This window comes from Epinephelus lanceolatus, chromosome 13 (genome assembly GCF_041903045.1).
Source record: "Epinephelus lanceolatus isolate andai-2023 chromosome 13, ASM4190304v1, whole genome shotgun sequence".
Taxonomy (NCBI): domain Eukaryota; kingdom Metazoa; phylum Chordata; class Actinopteri; order Perciformes; family Serranidae; genus Epinephelus; species Epinephelus lanceolatus.
The window spans coordinates 31,805,141-31,824,466 of record NC_135746.1 but is presented as its reverse complement, the minus strand read 5'-3'; the positions used below and the strand labels follow the sequence as shown (position 1 = coordinate 31,824,466).

At 39.7% G+C, this 19,326-nt stretch overlaps 2 protein-coding genes across 2 annotated transcripts in view; one reads left to right on the top strand and one right to left on the bottom strand.

The window, feature by feature from the left end:
* Positions 1 to 394: 394 nt before the first annotated feature.
* Positions 395 to 9,830, top strand: ndufaf7 (NADH:ubiquinone oxidoreductase complex assembly factor 7). The gene is made up of 10 exons (XM_033648854.2): positions 395 to 853; positions 1,231 to 1,391; positions 2,709 to 2,789; positions 3,150 to 3,260; positions 4,620 to 4,833; positions 4,994 to 5,052; positions 5,301 to 5,414; positions 6,987 to 7,130; positions 8,531 to 8,704; positions 9,355 to 9,830. The coding sequence occupies exons 1-10, from the start codon at positions 775 to 777 to the stop codon at positions 9,574 to 9,576; spliced, it is 1,359 nt and encodes a 452-aa protein (XP_033504745.1). The 5' UTR covers positions 395 to 774; the 3' UTR covers positions 9,577 to 9,830.
* An 894-nt stretch (positions 9,831 to 10,724) lies between these two features.
* Positions 10,725 to 19,326, bottom strand: part of LOC117270883 (serine/threonine-protein kinase D3-like) — a 62,070-nt gene continuing 53,468 nt past the window's right edge. The window contains exons 12-19 of the mRNA XM_033648850.2: positions 18,274 to 18,326; positions 16,813 to 16,885; positions 16,567 to 16,673; positions 16,135 to 16,296; positions 14,687 to 14,785; positions 14,316 to 14,583; positions 13,748 to 13,833; positions 10,725 to 12,969 (exon numbers count right to left, since the gene is read on the bottom strand). Coding sequence (XP_033504741.1) covers positions 12,796 to 12,969; positions 13,748 to 13,833; positions 14,316 to 14,583; positions 14,687 to 14,785; positions 16,135 to 16,296; positions 16,567 to 16,673; positions 16,813 to 16,885; positions 18,274 to 18,326 — 1,022 coding nt within the window. The 3' untranslated portion in view covers positions 10,725 to 12,795. The remainder of the gene's footprint in view (positions 12,970 to 13,747; positions 13,834 to 14,315; positions 14,584 to 14,686; positions 14,786 to 16,134; positions 16,297 to 16,566; positions 16,674 to 16,812; positions 16,886 to 18,273; positions 18,327 to 19,326) is intronic.

Sequence of the window (19,326 nt, the reverse complement as noted above, 5' to 3'; positions counted from 1 at the left end):
ACACACCATGTGTGTATTTCAGTTATCTTGTGCAACAATCATGGGCATCCAATATATCTGTTTAAGTGAAAGGTGTATATGGATTTTATATTATTTTTATTTTGTTTTATTTTATTTCTATTTTATCTACATTTTATGTAATATTTTATTTAATATTTCGGCAGTCTTGTCTTACAATAATTATATTTAAGGAATTAATACATATTTCATGTCTTTTGTTTAGTTGAAGTAACCCACAAATAAAGGAAGTACACACAAAGATCCAAACTGACTAAGATTTTCTATAAAAGTATACAAAAACCGGTATATTTAGTTTTCATCCGGTACTACAAACTTGTCCTACAAAACGTGTTTTATTATGAAAGGTTAACCGGATGTTAGCTCCTTTACCGATGCTAGCTTAACGTTCATCACTCTGTGCGCATTAGCATTTCGCTGTTGCACAAGGACTTTTGAATCTTTAAGCTCATTTAAACGGTAGACGGACACAAAAGAACAAGTGTATATTTTTATTTTTTGTACGCGAAACTAAAACATTTATCTCGGGCGCGGTCACGTCCGTATTTCGTCGTTAATGTACTTGTAGCTAAAGCGGCTAATGCTAACCGGCTAGCTGTTATCCTGTCATAGAGCAGAGCAGAGAGTTGGTCCATGTGATTCAAGTTACACTTTAGTCACAGTTTTCCTCTCAAATAATGCTACCAACCCAAACGTTATGTAACACATGTTATAAAACAGTGTCGTAGTTGTATTTAGGTTAATATTACCAGCAGAATGAGGGCTTGTTTTGGTGTTAAAACACAGCTGTTGATAAGCAGAGTCTTCAGTCATCCTGTCAGTCCATCAGCTGCAGGCGAGTTTATTTATTATACACCGTTTATGCTGTGACACCTAAATGTCATGTGATATTTGTATGTTAATATTAACTGTGTGCGTTGACATGGCTTGAGGTTTTATTTCCCATGCATTGCCTATTTTGTTGGTCTCTTATTTGGGTATTATTGAGTTATTGTTGTATTATTGTCTTGCAGAATTTTACTCACTAGATTTTAACTTCAGGCTTTGAACTGTAAATTGGTGTAATTCAAATCAGTTGGGTTATGGCACAGCTCTTACACCATACTACCTTACAGAGTCACATTTACACTACGTGTGTAAATTACTGGAGATCCCATTCAGAAACAAGATATTTGTTATTTAATATATATTTGTAATGTTTGTGTTTGACAGTGCGATGGCGAGCAGCTCAGACCAGACTCTTCTGCAGCCCGCCAACAGGTGAGGAAAAGCCCCAACCCTCCATGCTGCGACACCTGACCTCCAAAATAAAAGCCACAGGTCCAATTACAGTGGCGGAGTACATGAGAGAGGTGCTCACCAACCCATTGACGGTGAGTGACAGTCGTAGATGTTTAAGTCACCTTCAGGTCCTGGATCAGTTAGAGAAAACTGCCTGTTTGATATTGAATTGTTTTTGTTGTGATGTGCTTTATGGACTACCTTTTATGAATATAAAACTTATATTGGCACTGTCTGGTAATTGGGGACAGCTACCAGGGAAAACAAAAGTACCATCCTCTTCATATTTTGGATGTGTAATGGTTGATGCATTTCCTTTGTACCACAACTTGAGCCAGGGAGAGCGTACCCAGTGTCAGACAGAATGGTGTAATGAAAGCAAGGCTAATGGGAACCAATCTAAACATTGATGGCATCCTTATTCTATAGCCATTACACTGTGAAATCAACTTGTCTATTTCCACATTAATTGACCAGTCGATTCAGGACAAGTGACTGTTGATTCTCATTGGGTTTGGCAATACAGTCAGTGCTATCTTGTTACAGTTGTTGTCTGATTAATTAATATTAGGGATAGACCGATATGGATTTTTTAGGGCCGATGCCGATACCGATTTTTTTCCATCACCCTTAGCCGATGACCGATTATGGACTGCTGATTTTCTTGAGCCGATATTTGGGGCTGATACTGCTTTTGCTCCCTCAATTTACATAAAAAAAAAATGACACAATGATAACAAATATTACAGGTCTCAAGTTTAAAATAAGAAACATTTATTGAACAGTAAAAAATACTAAAATAAGATGGAAAGTTGAGGTAGAACAGGTAGAATATTATTATTATTATTATTATTATACATTCAAATAAAAAAAAGAGTTCAGTGCTCTTAAATCTTCCAGTAATGTCTTTATAAAATAAACAAATATTTAAGCTGAAGCATAAATAAAACAACAACTACTGTACACAGTAGGATTCAACAGCTTTGTTCAACTTAACCACATACTTTCAAATGAAAAAAAAGTGCCAGGGAAAAATAAATCCGCGAACCCACGCGCGTATTGGCCGATGCCGATACAAGTAAAAAACTCAAATATCGGCCCGATATATCGGCCGGCCGATGTATCGGTCTATCCTTAATTAATATTAAACATTATGCTTTATGGAGCTTCTAAAAACGGCGTATTGATCTCAGTCTTTAACAATAACACTGAAGGAGTCTGGTTGTTTAATATTTAAGCAGCATAATCTAACTGTTTTGCATCAGAATCATTGAACTGTGAATCCAAAGATGCCTGCTTTGCCCTAGCATGCATTTCTTTATATTTACCTTTTTAAAACCTGAAATAATTTATCACCCTCTGCTGCCTCTCAGCATCCTTCATTCAGACTGATTAGTTCTTTATTTCAGGGTTATTATGTGAGGAACAACATGCTGGGACCTGATGGAGATTTCATAACATCACCAGAAATCAGTCAGATTTTCGGAGAGGTAAGGCTGTGAAAATTCCACCTTAAAAAAAACCCCAAAAAACAACTCACCCACACTCAGACACACAGTTAGATCAAATCTGTCAGTATATTTCAAGAGTTAATTTAAGATAAGATGTTTTATTTCACTTAATGTATCCACTTGCCCCTTGGTTAATCATATAACAATTTCAGCCCTAATTTTGTCTATTTTAGCCCACTCCATCTTGAAAAATCCCCCAAAATGAAACTTTTTAAAAAATCTATTAGCAGGAAAGCCAATAGGAAACAGCACATTTCTTCTCAGTTAGATAAGAAAACCTGTGACAGTATCTCCTCATGCTGCTTTAAAAGTTTGAACATGTGTTGTCGTGTCTTCCAGCTGCTCGGCGTGTGGATCATCAGTGAGTGGATGGGAGCAGGTCGACCCAAACATCTGCAGCTGGTTGAGCTCGGACCTGGAAAAGGATCATTGGCCAGCGACGTCCTCAGAGTAAGAACATTATTAGGCACTGTGGCAGGAGGAGACGTTTATAAATACATTAGAAGTTGAATGCAAACCCCAGGAAGTGACTGCTCCTGACCAAGAAATAGTTCAGGACCCCCATTTAATCAATTTTGGTACAGATTAAACAAAGGAGATGTAACATGTTAATTAGTGAACTTTAGAGGTACTGGTAGGTGGATTTAGTTATCTTTGAACTGTCTTTTTCCATTCTTTATGCTAAGCTACGCTAAGTGACTGGGGACTGTAGCTTCATATTTACTGTACAGACATGAAAGTGGTGTCAGTCTTCTCATTTAACTCTTGGCAATAAAGTGAAGAGGGGGCTTTTACTCTGTGTGTGTATGTTCTTGTACATTTACCGTTGTGAGGACTTCTAAATTTAGGGATGTTTTATCTGGTCCTCACTTCTTCAAAGGGCTGTTTGACTCTTAGCTTAGGACCTGGTTTAAGAGTTACGTTTGGGTTAAGGTGAGGGGCTTGTTAATGTACAGTATTATGTCAGTGAGGATCCTTGCAAATCCCAATGTGTGTAAGAGTGTGTGTGTAAAGATATAACATGATAATTAGTGAGCTTAAGAGGTGCTGGTAGATTGTCAACTTTGGACCCTCTCTTTTAATTCATTATGCTAAGCTAGGCTAAGCTAACTGACCCCTTTTAATTTTACCTTACAAACATAAAAGTGGTGTTGATCTTCTCATCTAACTCTTGGCCTAAAATTAAATACACGTATTTCCGATCCTTTAGTTAGTGGTTTGCTGCTGTGAAGAAATGTTTATTTTGCCCCCAGCAGAGGGAGCTATTACCGTGTGTATGTTTTGGACATCTACCTTTGTGAGGACTTTATGACTTAGTGAGGACATTTTATCCAGTCTCCACTTCCTCAAAGGGCTGTCTAACCCTTATCTTAAGAGCTGATTTAAGAGTTAAGTTGGATTTAGATTTAGGTTTAGGTAAAGGTTAAGGTGAGGGGCCCCATAATGTATTATGTCAGCAAGGGTCCCCACAAATACCAGTGTGTGTGTAAGTGTGTTTGTGATACAGAGAGCAATTACATTTTAGATATCCGGTAATTGGTAAATTAAACACAAATTTGTAAGAGATGAAAATCAAAAAGTGCACCTAATATGTATTTCCCTCTCGTTGATATATTTGTGGTATTAATTGTAGATGTGAAATTTTTGTCATTAATTTGTTCTTTTTTATGTGTTATCTTTTAATGTTTAACACAGACCTTTAGACGTCCGCACTGATGCTGGAGGGCACTTGTTTAAACATAATACATAACCATCATGTGTTCACCTGTATAATGAAGTAGTCATATTACTGTCTGTGTTTCTTTTCAGGTGTTCAGTCAGTTGCAGTCCGTGCTGGGTGGAGCCTCGGTGTCACTCCACCTGGTCGAGGTGAGTCCGGCTCTAAGTCGTATTCAAGCCCAGACTCTGACAGGAAACCACAGCCAAGAGGCAGACGCCAAAGATGAGCCTGTGTACCGCCATGGGGAAACTGCTGCAGGGCTGCCGGTGTCCTGGTACCGCCGCTTAGAGGACGTCCCCTCAGGTACAGCAAAACAAACAGTGATAGTACTTGCTTTCCACAGGGTGGTTTGACATATTTTTCTCCATACCATGTAAGGTCATAAAAAGGTATTTGCCAACTTAAAAAAGCTTTTGTCATGTGGTTATTTGTATCAGGCTAAGTTTTGCTCATCTTCTCTCAGGATTCAGCATCTTTCTCGCTCATGAGTTCTTTGACGCTCTGCCGATCCACAAATTTCAGGTATGTTTTAAAGCCGCCGTGTGTACCCTGGAGATCCAAATGTGGTCACAGCATTTTTTATTGGTATAGATCTGTAGAAAAAATGTGTTGTAGTGACACTGTCATTATATTATCCTGCCACCAGATGGCACCAAAGTGAGAAAAAAAAAAGTCCAATCCCTGACATGTTGAACCCTGCAGCGCCCTTATACTGTACGAAAAACTCTCTCAGGTGTATGTGAGTGTTAAAGTGTGTTTGTTTTGTGTAGAGGACGAAGAAAGGCTGGAGGGAAGTGATGGTGGACATCGACCCAGAGAAGCCGGGCCAGCTGAGGTTTGTCGTGGTGCCGTCTCCTACTCTGGCCTCGTCCACGCTCGTAGAGGTACGCACCTGAGAGAATGAATCTCAAACAGAATTTTTTTTTTTAGTTGACATGGAAGAGAAGTCTTTAAAGGGCTCACAAAAACAGAAATCTGAACATGTAATCGGGTACTCTCGCTCATAAAAACAAAACTAGAAACAGATATGAAGACTTTTGGAAGCTCAAGAAGTTTAACTCAACTTTAAAACTCTTATAGAGCTGGGTAATTTTAACTTTGAAGTCAAGAACGCAGAACGTCTTTAATCTTTTAAACACTGTGGAAATGAACTCCTCAGATAAACTCTTAGAGGTTTGTTTTACAGCCTCCATCTGGTTTTTACTGCCCACATTCAAACCATCTATACATTCGCAGCCTGTTTGATTTGGCCTCTCTGGGTCACTTCAAACACTTTGAACTTCCTGCCAGAGGTCTGACATCATCATCATCAGTCTGTTTGGACGAGGAACCTGCTCTTAAATCCAGTTTGAGAGTTCAGCCTCCATATCATCAAACCAGATGCAAACTGTGAAACCTTAGAAAAGGAGGATACATTTCTTATTGAGGTTGTCTGCGTTTTAGAATTTAAACAATGGGCTGTTGTAGCTGGTTTCTACATCCAAAGAGGCATCAGTGTATGAGCATTTGAAAGTCATACAGGGAGGAATCACCAAAGAAGAAGAGACCCAGAAAGCAGAAATAGACCAGAATGCACTGCAGCTACAGGACAAGTTTGAGTTTTAAACATTGGACGAGATGGTTCTAATTTGGTCTTATTATTTTCTAACTGACAACCGAACGCAACAACTTAAAACCGTCTTGTGGTTGTTTGAGAGGTATGCTGGGACTTGTAGGAAATCATGAACAAATCAGAAGACAGCAAAGCAAGCAGGTTAAAAGATTCTAGACAGATTCAGCATTGTAGTCCTACAATATTCTTGGACTCACGACGGAGAGTTTGAAACCAAAGGGATCAAATTTGATGCAGCAGAAGCAGAGATGCCGTCTTGATGTATTTGACAAATTCTTTTTCCTTGTCAAAACCTGGTACCTACATCACCCATGATGCAATTGAAAATTACAACTCTCTATAAATACTAAAAGAAATGCTCGAATGAACAGGACATTACATTTTATATAAAAAGACAGTCATCTAACATTTCAATCAATGTGGTGTTACTTCTCTAATTGAGGCTCCAGCTAACAATTATTTTCATAATTAATGATAATGAAATGGTAAAAAATGCCTGTCAGAAGTTCTGCGAGCTCCAGATAATGTCCTCAACCAACAGTCCAAAACCAGGAGATATTCAGTTCACAATGAGATGAAACACAAAATTCTCACGAATCCTCTAGAACCACAAACAGTTTGACATTTTTGATTGATAAATGACTTAAACGATTTATTACTCAATCAATTAATGTATGATTTGAATTTTTTCAGTCAAATTTAAAAAGTTGTAAACCTGACTGTGTGTTTACCCTCTGACCACAGTCAGACTGGGTTGAATTCTCAACCAGAGATGAACTGAGAGTGGAGTGATTTATTATTGATTAAGCTGCAGTGTGTGTGTGTGTGTGTGTGTGTGTGTCAGGCAGATGAAAGGCGAGGTCATGTGGAGGTGTGTGCGGAGGGCGGAGTCTTTGTCCAGCAGCTGGCCCGGAGGATCGAAAATGACGGTGGCGCGGCGCTGATCGCTGACTATGGCCACGACGGAACCAAGACCGACACATTCAGAGTGAGACGACACTTTTACACCCAGTGGCCACTTTAATAGTAACAACTGTACAACATAATACATTTCAAAAACACAACTCTGCCATAACAGCAATCTTTGAGGAGCTCATAATGTTCAGCTTTGGTGATGAAACTGTTGCAATGTGTAAATTTAAAGGTGATAAAATATTGAGAGATTATATATAACACTTATTAAAGAGAGGTTCTAAATTTTTGTCCTTTTGTCCTTCTATACATGAGGAAAGCATCTCTGAATGTAATCTAGTCCAGAACAAAACCATCACTAACTATAACCTCAGTAATAAACATACAGTGTCAACAAAAGCTGAACATTATAGGCATCATGAAACTGGCTTAATGGTTGTTTTGGATTGTATTAGACAGTACAGGTGTACCTAATAAAGTGGCCACAGAGAGTATAGCTTTAAAATTGTGCTTAACATTGTGTTTTCTGGCAGAGAGTTAGATGAGAAGAATGATACAACTGTCATGTTTGTACAGTAAATATAGAGCTACAGCCAGCAGCCGGTTAGCTTAGCTTAGCATAATGACTGGAAAACAGGCAAACAGCTAGCCTGGCTCTGTCCAAAGGTAATTAAAATCTGCCTACAGAACTGTAGCTGTAAAATGTGTGAATAAATTGACAGTACCAATGTAAAAGTAATCATTGAGTACTGATGAAATAATATTTTTGGATATCTTAAAATGTTTTTAGCCATTCTACCTGAAATCTGCTTTGTGGATCTGATAGCTTTTGTGCTCTCGAAATTCTTTGGTGTTTGTGCGGACCAAATTGAGATTTAGACCTTAAAGTAATGAGGACATTTTTGGACAGCTGGGACACTTTGTCCGGTCCTCTCTTCAGTTATAGTTAAAGGAAACAGATGTAGGAAGCAGTGAAGTCCATCTGCTGCAGGCAGAGAGGAAACCAGGGTCGCCGCTCCTCTTCCTCCTCTGCCTCTGACACTTACATTTTCTCAATTTTCACATCGATTTAATTTAATTCTGAATCAATTCTGAATTGTCACGTCGGTACCACTAAAAATATGGACAATCAGCATTTTCTGCATTTTTTTTTAAAGACTTTTAAAGGCTTTTGCCTTTAATGTACAGGACAAAGTTAAACAGGGTGAGAGAGAGAGTGGGGGGTGACATGCAGCAAATGGTTGCAAGCTGGACTCGATCCTGCAGCCCCTGCAGCGAGGCATCGCCTGTGTACATGGGGCGCTGGCTATCCACTACGCTACTGATGCCCCGTGCAGAATCCTTGATGCTAAATATAACAACATGAGTTTGTTACGGTCATGTGACGGAGCTTTAATCACACAGCAGGACTTCTGACTTTCTGCAAACAGCAGACTGACTGGAAACTGTTTAACCCTCTTTTTTAATATTCCTCAGGGTTTTAAAGGTCACCAGCTCCATGATGTCCTGTCCTCCCCCGGCTCGGCCGACCTCACTGCCGATGTGGACTTTAGCTACCTGCGGAAGATGGCCGGAGGGGGCGTGGCCTGTCTGGGACCCGTCACTCAGAGGCTGTTCCTGAAAAACATGGGCATCGACTCCCGAATGCAGGCGAGTCTTTTCAAAAGCTTAGCTGGGTTTCATCACTGATAACAGAGGGTATAATGGTGGTGACAGTGATCAGTGTAATTTATTTATATAAGACACTGATCACAACTATTAAATATTAATTTATTAATTATCTATTGGAGTATATTTGGGTACAAATACTAGGATACAAAACCAGCAGTGCGTCTTTATATCATATTTTAATATCTACTACCTGTTTGTGTCGTTTAATTCAAAGACCCAACTGGATTTTGAGGCTGATTGTGATGTTCGTATTTTAGAGTTTTAAAACAAATTAAATTAACAGCATTCCAGCACACATAAACATTTTTGATAGATAATCCATTAAATTTAAGTTATTAAAGAACTGGAGCGAGACATTTTACAGGTGTTGAGTAAAATTTGTAACAAAGACACCTTTTTGTAACTTTCCTCAAACATATCTTTGATATTTCTTATTTAAGAAACCACATATGTAGTGATACAGACATAAAAAATACTGAATAGCAGAACTGCAATGACACTAATATCAATATATTCTGTAGTGTACAAGAAAGGAGCTCTGGATACCAGAAACTCCTGCCAGGGATCTGATCCTCAGAGTTCAGGAACTCAAAGACCTTCAGAGTTTTTAACCCTGTGGTTCTCTGCAGGTTCTGCTGAGGAACTGCAGCGATGCGTCCACCAGGAAGCAGCTGATCAGCAGCTACGACATGCTGACCAACCCCGCCAAGATGGGTGAGCGCTTCCTTTTCTTCAGCCTGCTGCACCACAGCCGGCTGGCCGAACCAAAAAAGCAAGTGGGGCTGAAGCTGGAGAAGAAGAGCCCGGCGCCGCTTCCTGTGGCCGGATTCACTGAACTCAGCTTCTGCTGATGGTCTTCAACGGTCCAGAGACTTTCATCAGCAGGGCGGAGAAGGCTGGAAATGATCCGAAGTTTTGGAGCTCAGACATTAAGGGATGTTTTAGAGGATCATGGGACGATTTACAGCTGATATTAAAAAGACTGAAAAGAAACTTGCTGTACTCTACTCTACCAAATCCACCTTGAAGTGAGTTTTTCTTTAAGTTAACTGTGAAAACATTTTGATTTATTAATGTAAGAAAAATAAAGAATTTCAGCATTTTATTTGCATTTATTTTTTGAAAACGATATACCATTTCCTATCAACTTGAAAAGGCCATCTTATTTTCCAAATTCTGCAGTTTGGTTCCTACATGGCCTATCCTCACCTGATACTGAGAGAAAACTGTAACACTGTTAAAGGTCAGAGGTCATTCTTGCAGCAGGAGGATCTTTTTCCCTCCTTGCTGCTCTGCCGCCTGCCTCCGTCCACATCTTGAAGCAGTTAGCTGAGCTCACAGTTGTGCAGGAGCCATTCACAACCAGCTCCTCCAGTAGCAATTAAAAGATTCAGTTACACATGTGGGGGGTCACTGCTGCCAAAACAAGCAGCCGTCCCTGCAGAGGAGCGGTGGAGCGAGGCGATCAGGTTCAGGATTGGTAATTAAATGATCGTTTCCAAACATCCTGCTGCGGATCGTTATCAGCTTTTCCTCTCATTCAGGAGGGGCTGTTTTTTTGTTGTTTTTTTTTTTGTTTTGGTGATGAGTCTGACTTGTCGTACATTTGGAAAAAAAATAGAGGATTTTATAATTAAAATGCCTCCAACTAAGGTTTCTTGCCATAAAACTACCACTGTGGTTTGGATTAGGCCTTCACATCTGATTTAAGTTTGGGATTAGACACAAATTGATCAGCATTTATCAAACTTTTTGCCTCAGTTTACAGGATAAAAACACATTATCTATCAAATCCCAGTGTCACATCATGATATCTAAATGTTCTTTGTTTATTGAACATTATAAATTATTAGCCAGAATATTCTGCAAGGTAAAAAAGGAGCTGAAACCAAAAAAAGTTAATAAGATTTGAACAGTGCTCCTTCCACCATCCTGCCATAAAGCCCTCTAAATGCTACTCAAGGTCACCAGCTGTATAACAAGGATTGTAAATAAAATGTTTGCAGAGTAAACCATACAGCTTTAATATTTTTCCCATCATAATGATTCACATGACAAACATTTCTTGCAAAAATATAAAACGTGTGAAATAAATTCTCAGGCTGGAGTAGATTCGGGATCACTAACAGGATCACTACAGTTCAGTTTCTCAGGCAGGTTTCCACAGAAAGACAAAGAAAGACAATAGCAGCTCGATTCTCAGCCTGTCATCTTCCAAAAAGTTTCAGAGAGAATCACTCTGAAAATAACTCTAAAATTTGTTTATCTGCAAAAGTATGCTTGTAGAATAAACTTGATAATGTTAACAGAGTTCCTGAGTTCTTAGTCTAAACACTCCTGTTTGAAATAGAGTCAAATCTCATCACTTAATAAACATCTCTGAAACTAATGATGAATACCAACTTACCACAATTTTTAACAGGGTTTAGTGAGCATGCTAACAAGCCAAAATGCTAAATGTTATATTATTCTACCTGGTTAACAAGTAAATGGCAAACATTGAGTATTTTACCATGATACCATCACTTTGTGAGTTAAGTTAGCTGGCAAATTGTTTGAGAAGTTTGCAGCTAGCTAGCTAGGTGGCTTCTGTCTGAGACTCAGAAACAAGTAAAATTTAAAATATTTTATGTATGATTGAAGTTTTGTTGAGATGGTTAGAAAGACTAATACTAGTTCCCCCAATACCCTTTGTTTGTATTAGTCAGATTATTGTGGCTTCCAAATCTCCACATTGGCGATGGCAAATGCAAAGTTAGCACTACATAAAACACCCGAATTGTCCGTTAACACAGTGGTTCCAAAATGGTGGGTCATGGTCCAAAAGCAGGTCATGGGTCCATTCTGAATGGACGGCTAATAACTCGGAACGTTTCAAGTTCGTAAAAATCACACTTTATTTTGAAGTACAGTGAATTTCTGGCACAAAGCTTTCATTTTGAAGTGCTGTTTCCTGCTGTAGAGTGAGTACTAACAGACACCTACTTGACAGAGACAGCAAACTAGCTCGACTAAATGGCCAAACGCAATTATGACGTTGAATATTATTAATCTGTGTGGACCTTGAACAATGACTAAGGAGAAATCTGGACCCCATGGCTGGACCAGTTGGGAGCCACTGCTTTAATATATTGAAATTTTGCACGTTAGCATGCTAAAATTAGCGTGGCAATTGTATCAATTCCCCAACCTCCAGTTAGCTTGATCTGTACTCTGAATGACCACAACAATGAAAATGAATCCCACTAATATTTAATAGTTAACATGCTAACTGTATGCTAATATTCTGTTGCGTAACATCAGCATTCAAAGAGCTGAGCCTGACAAGCTGAGCCTGAGATGTCCTCAGAAGGCCACCAAACACACGACAAACCCTCCCTACACCACTTTCATGACAAAACTTGATTGTCCCACTAAGAATACAGTTTTTATTCATCTACTAATGTAGTTCTCTGGTGTGTGATGAGTGTAACAGATTAGGAAGGAGTATGCTTTTGCAGATAAACAAACCAAAAGTTCCTATCAGTGAAATTCTCCTTTTAAAAGAGTTTCCCAATAGTGCAAAGACATCCCAACAAGGAACAACCAAAACATTACAGTCAGATCAAGACGTTTGTTTCTTCTGAGTTAGCGTCACATAGAAACTCTACACAGCTTTATGAGATCTAAAATGTAATAGCAACGTCATAAAAATATGCTAATTTAACTGAAAAACTTTATAAAGGCTCTGGATTTTCTTTTTTAGGTAGCCCTTCTGCGGCTTGGCTGGCAGTACAGACGTTTTATTGAATGTTGAATTCTGGGAGAAAAATCCCTCCAGATTTTGGCTCACAGTTTGTTATGGCTTGCAGATAAACGCACTGAAATAGGAAAATGTGTTAAAAGTAAAATTCTCTGGACCTGAATTATCATCAGTGTCGTCACACAGCTGCCTGACCGTCGCCTCCTGGCTGTCCACGAACACACCACACGGCCTCCGTGGTGACAGTTTCCATGGACTCTGTTGACCGCTGTGGGACTCCTCAGATCTGCTGCTTCCTCGTAGGAAGTGTTTTACTCTCCGGGGGCCACTAGGGATCCTCATCCATGTCGTCCAGGTTGGGCGACATGATGAAGTGTTTGGGACAGTGCAGGCCTCTCTCGTCAGCGTATTCCTCCCAGCGGGCGTCATCGCTCTCGTGGGTGATGTAGCGCTCGCCTCGCTGCGTCTCGAACTCCCTGAGGTCCAGCCAGGTCTGGTAATCCTGCAAGAGGACATGAACAACAACATTCAAACACAGGGACCAGTAGTAAAGAAATACTTCACTCCCAAAATGATGATGTATATCAGTACGCTGGAGTCCGGAGTTGAATCTGCAAGGAAAACTTTTTTGTCTCACATTACTCTGTTGAACGGAGAATCCAGAACGTGAGAAAATTCTTGGTGAATTGAAGTCATAGACAACTGGGGCTCTTCAAATCCAGACTCTCCAGGGGCCACTAGGCAAGGTAAAAAGAGCTGCTGGTCTACCACTGCCTCGACTGGTAGTTTGTAGGTGTTACTGTGCGCCTTTGTTGTTTTACCAGATTATTGTGGATTTTCTCTAGTTGTGGATTCTTCGTTCACCGGAGGCACGAGATAAAAATAAAGTTTTCTTCATCAATTCAACATAACACAGGGAGAGTAATTGATACACAAGTGGTTATTGGGGGGTGAAGTATTCCTTTAAAGTCCCTGTAAACACATTTTCCCAATCAGCTTTTTGGATTTGTCTATTCTTCATTGAATTACAATGTGATGACACACAAATATGAGCCAGTCCCACCCACACAGTCTTGATGAAGCAGCAAATCTCTTAGGACAACTACAGATGTTTTTTTCCCCAAACTTTAAAAGAGTACTCAGACTCACAATGGACAGTTTTTAAAAAGGTATACTTTTCTTAAAGCTGGAAGAATGCCATCCCTTTGCTTTAACACCTCTCCTGTCCTGCTGCAGAGCTCCCTGAGGTGTGTGAAGTCAGTGAGAAGCAATTTGGTTACCTGCAGCCAGGGGTGGCTCAGTGACTTGTCCACGCTGTAGCGCTTCCTCATCTTCACCTGCAGCAGGTTGTTAATGAGGTCTGTGGCTGTGGGGAAAAACAGTCAGAAAAATCTGCTTTGGATCTGATGTCTGATCCACCTATCATGTCTCATTTATTTATTCAATTACTCAAAAAACACATTTTAAGGATGAAGGAACATAAAAAAAAATTATTTTGTATAATTGAAAAAATAGAAAACAAGCAAATTCTTACACTGAAGAGACTTCACTCAGAAAGTGTTTGTTTTTGCTTGAAAATTGCTTAAACAATTATTTGATTGTTAGAATAGCTGCCAATGAATTTTCTGTAGATCAACTAATCGATTAATGGTTGCATGGTTGGTTGGATTAATGGTTCTACATTTACTAGCTGAATGTTGAGAAGTTTTGTCAATTCTTTGCGACTTAGCCTTCATCTCAAACTGCTTAATTATAATATCAGCTGTGGTACTACGGTCTCTTTAAGTCTCTGTTTATTATGAGAAACACCAGAATTAGTGATCTGTTCCATGATAAACCGTCCCTCACCCTGCTCTGAGATCTCCTTCCAGGGGTTGGATGGGTACATGAAGGCAGCGTTCTTGATCTGGTCGTCGATGTCCTCGTCCTCGTTGAAGGGAAACGTCCCGCTCAGGCTAACGTAGATGATGACGCCGACCGACCACATGTCCAGAGATCTGTTGTAGCCTTTGCTGCGAAGCACCTCTGGTGCCAAATAGGCTGGAGTGCCGACCACTGAGCGACGGAACGACTTCTCCCCGATGATACGAGCGAAGCCGAAGTCACAGAGCTTCACCTGGGGGGAGAGAAAGGTGAATGTTCTTCCAGATGACATTTCAGTAATTACAGGTGTTGTTGAGCTCTCTGAAGTCCCATCAAACATTTTGAGCTGTTCTAACCTGAGGGAAGGGTTCAGCTGAAGCCAGGAGAACGTTTTCGGGCTTCAGGTCACAGTGGACAATGTTTTTGAAGTGAAGATGTCTGAGGGCCACCAGGATCTGTGGATGTAACATGTACGAGATGATTTATCACTCAACAGCTGGGACGCAGCAAAAAACATTCACGATGAATCTTCTGACAAATTCACACATACAGACACAAAAAACATTGACAAAATGGGGTTCTCTAAAAATTGTCTAATTTCTTTTAAATGTTACACCAAAATCAATTTCTGAATACATTTGGTAAATGTGGCTGCAGAATCGTATTTTACTCTGTCTACACCACTGTATGTAAATGCATTGAGAGTTTTGTCAATTAATAGAATTAGTCAAGCAACAGAACATTTCTTAAAGACAAATGCCAAGAATGATGTGGTTGCAGCTTGTACAAGGTGATGATCTTGAAAGTTATGGGTATTTCTGACATCTTAAGGCCCGTTTCCACCGCAGGAACTTCAGGGTACATTTACGAGGCCAGGGCCGTTGGTGCGTGTCTCCACCGCAGGAACCACCCCCGAAGGACAGAGTTATGGAACTTTTACAGGGGCTAAACAAGTCCCTGCCTCAGAGTAGGTACTCAGAACGGCCCCGAGAAACTCCTGGCTGGGGCTTGGGGATTACTTGGTGCTGATTGGATATGCGGAATGTGATGTCAACAGAAAGCAACAGCCGGCATTTTTAAAACTCAGCAGATGAGGGTTAGCTCGTTCATAGCTTCCACCGCCATGTAAACAAACTCAATAACCAGTCCGTGAAAAAAATATTTTTTCCAGCGGATATCTTAGTTACAACGTGATTGAGCTAGCAAAGCAGTTTTGTGTTGCTATGTGTGGTATTTATTCAATTTTGGGAAATCACGATGTCTAGAAAGCATCAGTGGCTGCAGCTGACAGGGACAGCTAACAGCTAAAGCAGCAAAGCTAACATCAGGACGTCATCTGTTAAAAGCCTCCCGTTGTCGGAAACGACATGAAACTACTCCAGTTAGCTCAATCACGTTGTAACTAAGACATCTGCTGGAAAAAATATTTTTTTCACGGGCCATTTAGTGAATTTAGTGAGTTATTACAGACACCGCTATCAGCTAACGGCATCCCTACGCTGCTACGTCGCCCTGGTCAAAATGGTTGCGGTCAAAATGGTTACCGGGCTCTGGATGTGATCCAGAGCCCAATAACATTACAGGAACCTTCCTCCGACTCCGCTCTCAGTGGAGACACGGCGGTTGAGAGGGCCAAGCGAGAGGACGTTCCTGTAGAAGTTCCTGCCCCCCAAATAGTACCAGGAACTTCTTCAGTGGAAACGGGCCTTTATAGACCCAAAGATTAATTAAGGAAACTAGCAGCAGATTAAGACACTGTTTAAATCTGGCAGCCATCATTCTGAGGTCTCTGGTTGTTACTGACCTGTGTGACGAGGAACTTGGTGAGGCGTTCTGGCAGCCGACTCTTCTCGCTGGATAAAATCATCTCCAACATGTCTCCATGAAGCTTCTCCATGACGACGAACACCTGCTCAGGCGTCTCAAACATGCACTCCAGGTTAACGATCCCCGGGTGGTGGAGGTTCTGTTGGAAGCAGGACGGGAACATGAGCTCCAGCTCAGGCATTTAAACTTAGTTTAAGTAGATTTCCCCTGCTTTTTTATTAGTTTCAATATTTTATTTTCAGTTGCTTAAGTTAATAAATCAAAAAGAAGGACAGATAGAAATAAATAGAAAAAAATAAATATCTTAAGATAAGTTTAAGCTTCCAAAAGTCCTAAATTAGAAAGTCTAAAAGCTTGTTCCAGCTTTGTTTCAGATGTAATTCAGTGTTGTGTTAAACTGCTGACAGACCTGGAGAATGGCCACCTCATTCCTCAGCTGGCTCTCCTGCTTGGTGGGAAACCTCATTTTGTCAATGATTTTGATCGCCACGTCTCTGCCGGTCTTTCTGTGTTTACCTGCAGAGGATACAATTTTAGCTCTCCACTGATCTTTTTATTTGTCTGTAATTCAGCTAACTTTAGAAAGAGTGATGTGGATTCAGCAGGAATAAAAGGAAATGCAATGGTGATCCACAAATGCAGCAATTTCTCTCACCTCCGTAGACAATCCCAAATTGTCCGGAGCCCAGGACCTCATCAGCAAAGATCTGATACACTGAACTGATATCCTGAACACAGAGATTTCTAATATCAGCAAATTTAATTACTAATGACATGCAAATAAACATATTTTTACATTTGTCTGTCCTGATTATTAGTCAGTGACACATAGTGACACTAGAATATGAAGACAGTGTTTTTTGTCAACAACACCCACTGAGTATGGAGGCTCACAAGTGACAAATGCTAAATAAATTTTAGAGTCAGACAGACCATGAAAAATTTCTTTGTCAACAACTGACATGCCAAACACCAGCAATACACAATATTTATTAACGTTCATTTTACCATGCTAATTACAGGTATGTCAACGTGCTATGGAAGTATGCTGATGTTGAGGTGTGTTCAGCAGTGTTGGAGGAAGTATTTAGATCCTTAAGTAAAAGCACTAATACCACACTGTAAAAAATACTAAGTAAAAATATAGTACAATATCATCAGAAAAGTAAGTAATCTCAATCTCAGTCCTGTACCGTAACTATTAAAATGTATGTATTAAATTATATTTTTGAGTGACATTTGTCACTTTAGAACTCCATAAATGAACAAATCATCTTCAGACACTGGAGAAAACACTAACCTTCTCCATCTTACCATTTTTTAAAGATTCAGCACAGAACATGTTGGGTTTTACTTGTGGGTCTGGTTTACTAAGGTTTATTCACTTTCATTTGACAACACAGGGTTGCACAATGAAACATATGATGTTGATTTATGTCCAGAGGTAGGAAGTATTTTATGCTGAATATTGTGATGTCACTTTGACCTTTAGGAGATAAAATGTCATCACTTCATCATTTTATCTTATTAAACATTTGTGTGACGTTTTGTCATAATTAGTGTAAAAATTCTTGGGTTATGGCCAAAAACATGGTTTGTAGGGTCACACTGACCTTGACTTTTGACTGTCAAATTCAAATCAATTTATTTTCGAGTCAAAGTGAACATTTGTGCCAAATTTTTAGAAATTCCCTTGAGGTGTTCTTTAGATATCGCGTTCACGAGAATGAGAGAGATTCAAGGTCACACTGATCGTGAACTTTGACAGATGACCACCGAAATCTAGTCTGCTCATTGTTGAGTCCAAATGGACGTTTTTGCCAAATTTGAAAAAAATCCCTTAGGGCGTTCTTGAGATATCACGTTCACGAGTGTGAGACAGACCTACAGACGGATGGACATCCCGAAAATATAATGCCTCTGGCTATGGCAATCGCTGGCATAACAATATATACCATTACTTTTGACCATATAATACTACCATATAATATATGAATCTTTCAATACATTTACACAGAGAGAGAAAATGTCTCAAGTCATATGAGACTTTTGTAATAACCTCAAAGAGAACAATTATAACATCACATAGTGACACATAAAAACACATATGACTTACCACATTTTCTTGTATCTGGGAGTTGGACACTGATATGCTGATAGATAGCTCTTCTGAGGAGACAAGTCAAGAAATACAGTATTTCAATGTACAAGTAATCCATAAACCACACACACGTGTAAACCCCATCACCTACAGCACCGACGTGTGAGGTTTTATTTTTCTAACCTTCAAATCATTAAAATCTCATTTCCTATGTTTCCTTGTTTGTTAGAGCAAGAGATGACGGAGGAAGATCTGTTTGTTTAACACATGATGAAAGAACACTGAGGATGTCTCCAGCTGTGATTACCATCTCCAAATCATTTTCCAGATTTCACAAGAATTAAAGCCTCTATTTCCTGTGTGTGTGTGTGTGTGTGTGTGTGTGTGTGTGTTCACATACATGTACATATAAAGGAAGGTCTAAGTGTTGCATGCTGTGTTAATGCAGCCTGACGTCAAACAGCCGAGGGCGCATTCTGTTCAGAGGGAACCTGCTGCTGCTGTGAGTGAGTTTCCACTGATGAGCTGATATTGATTTCATGGTTTGATCAGGTCATCCCTCCCTGTGATCAATACCAACAGTCTGCTGTAGGTAGGCAGCGTGCTGATGTTCAGGTCATCTGTTAGGTCATCATCCAGAGAATTTATGTAACTTTATTGACAGAAATGTAAACTGTGGGAAGCACAGATCTGTAGTAAAGCTACATTCTTGTAAAAGCCTTAAGTTATTTTAATAGAAAAGGCTTTTTATTTTGAAACAGGCAATTATTTCCCAGAGGAGCAGAATCCATTCCCAATCCTGGGAGACTTTTACTTTGTATAATGTGCAGGAAGTTTCATTTACAGGAGTTTAGAGGAACAGTTTGACATTTTGGAAAAAGTTAATTTGCTTTATTTTCAAAAGTTAGATGAGAAGATTTATGTCAATCACATGTATGTGCGTTAAATACAAGGTTGTAGTCGAGATGCAGTTAGCTTAGCTTAGCTTATTATACCATGGTCTGGGTGAGTACTCCATCTGACTGGCTGCAGGCTGTCTGTTAAAACTGATGATGGACACCTACCAAG

Bases quoted from the DNA above. Each gene is read 5' to 3' on its own strand.
- ndufaf7 (XM_033648854.2), top strand. From the start codon at position 775: ATGAGGGCTTGTTTTGGTGTTAAAACACAGCTGTTGATAAGCAGAGTC. The intron at 2,790-3,149 runs GTAAGGCTGTGA...CGTGTCTTCCAG, and splicing joins TCAGTCAGATTTTCGGAGAG to CTGCTCGGCGTGTGGATCAT. The intron at 8,705-9,354 runs GCGAGTCTTTTC...GGTTCTCTGCAG, and splicing joins GCATCGACTCCCGAATGCAG to GTTCTGCTGAGGAACTGCAG.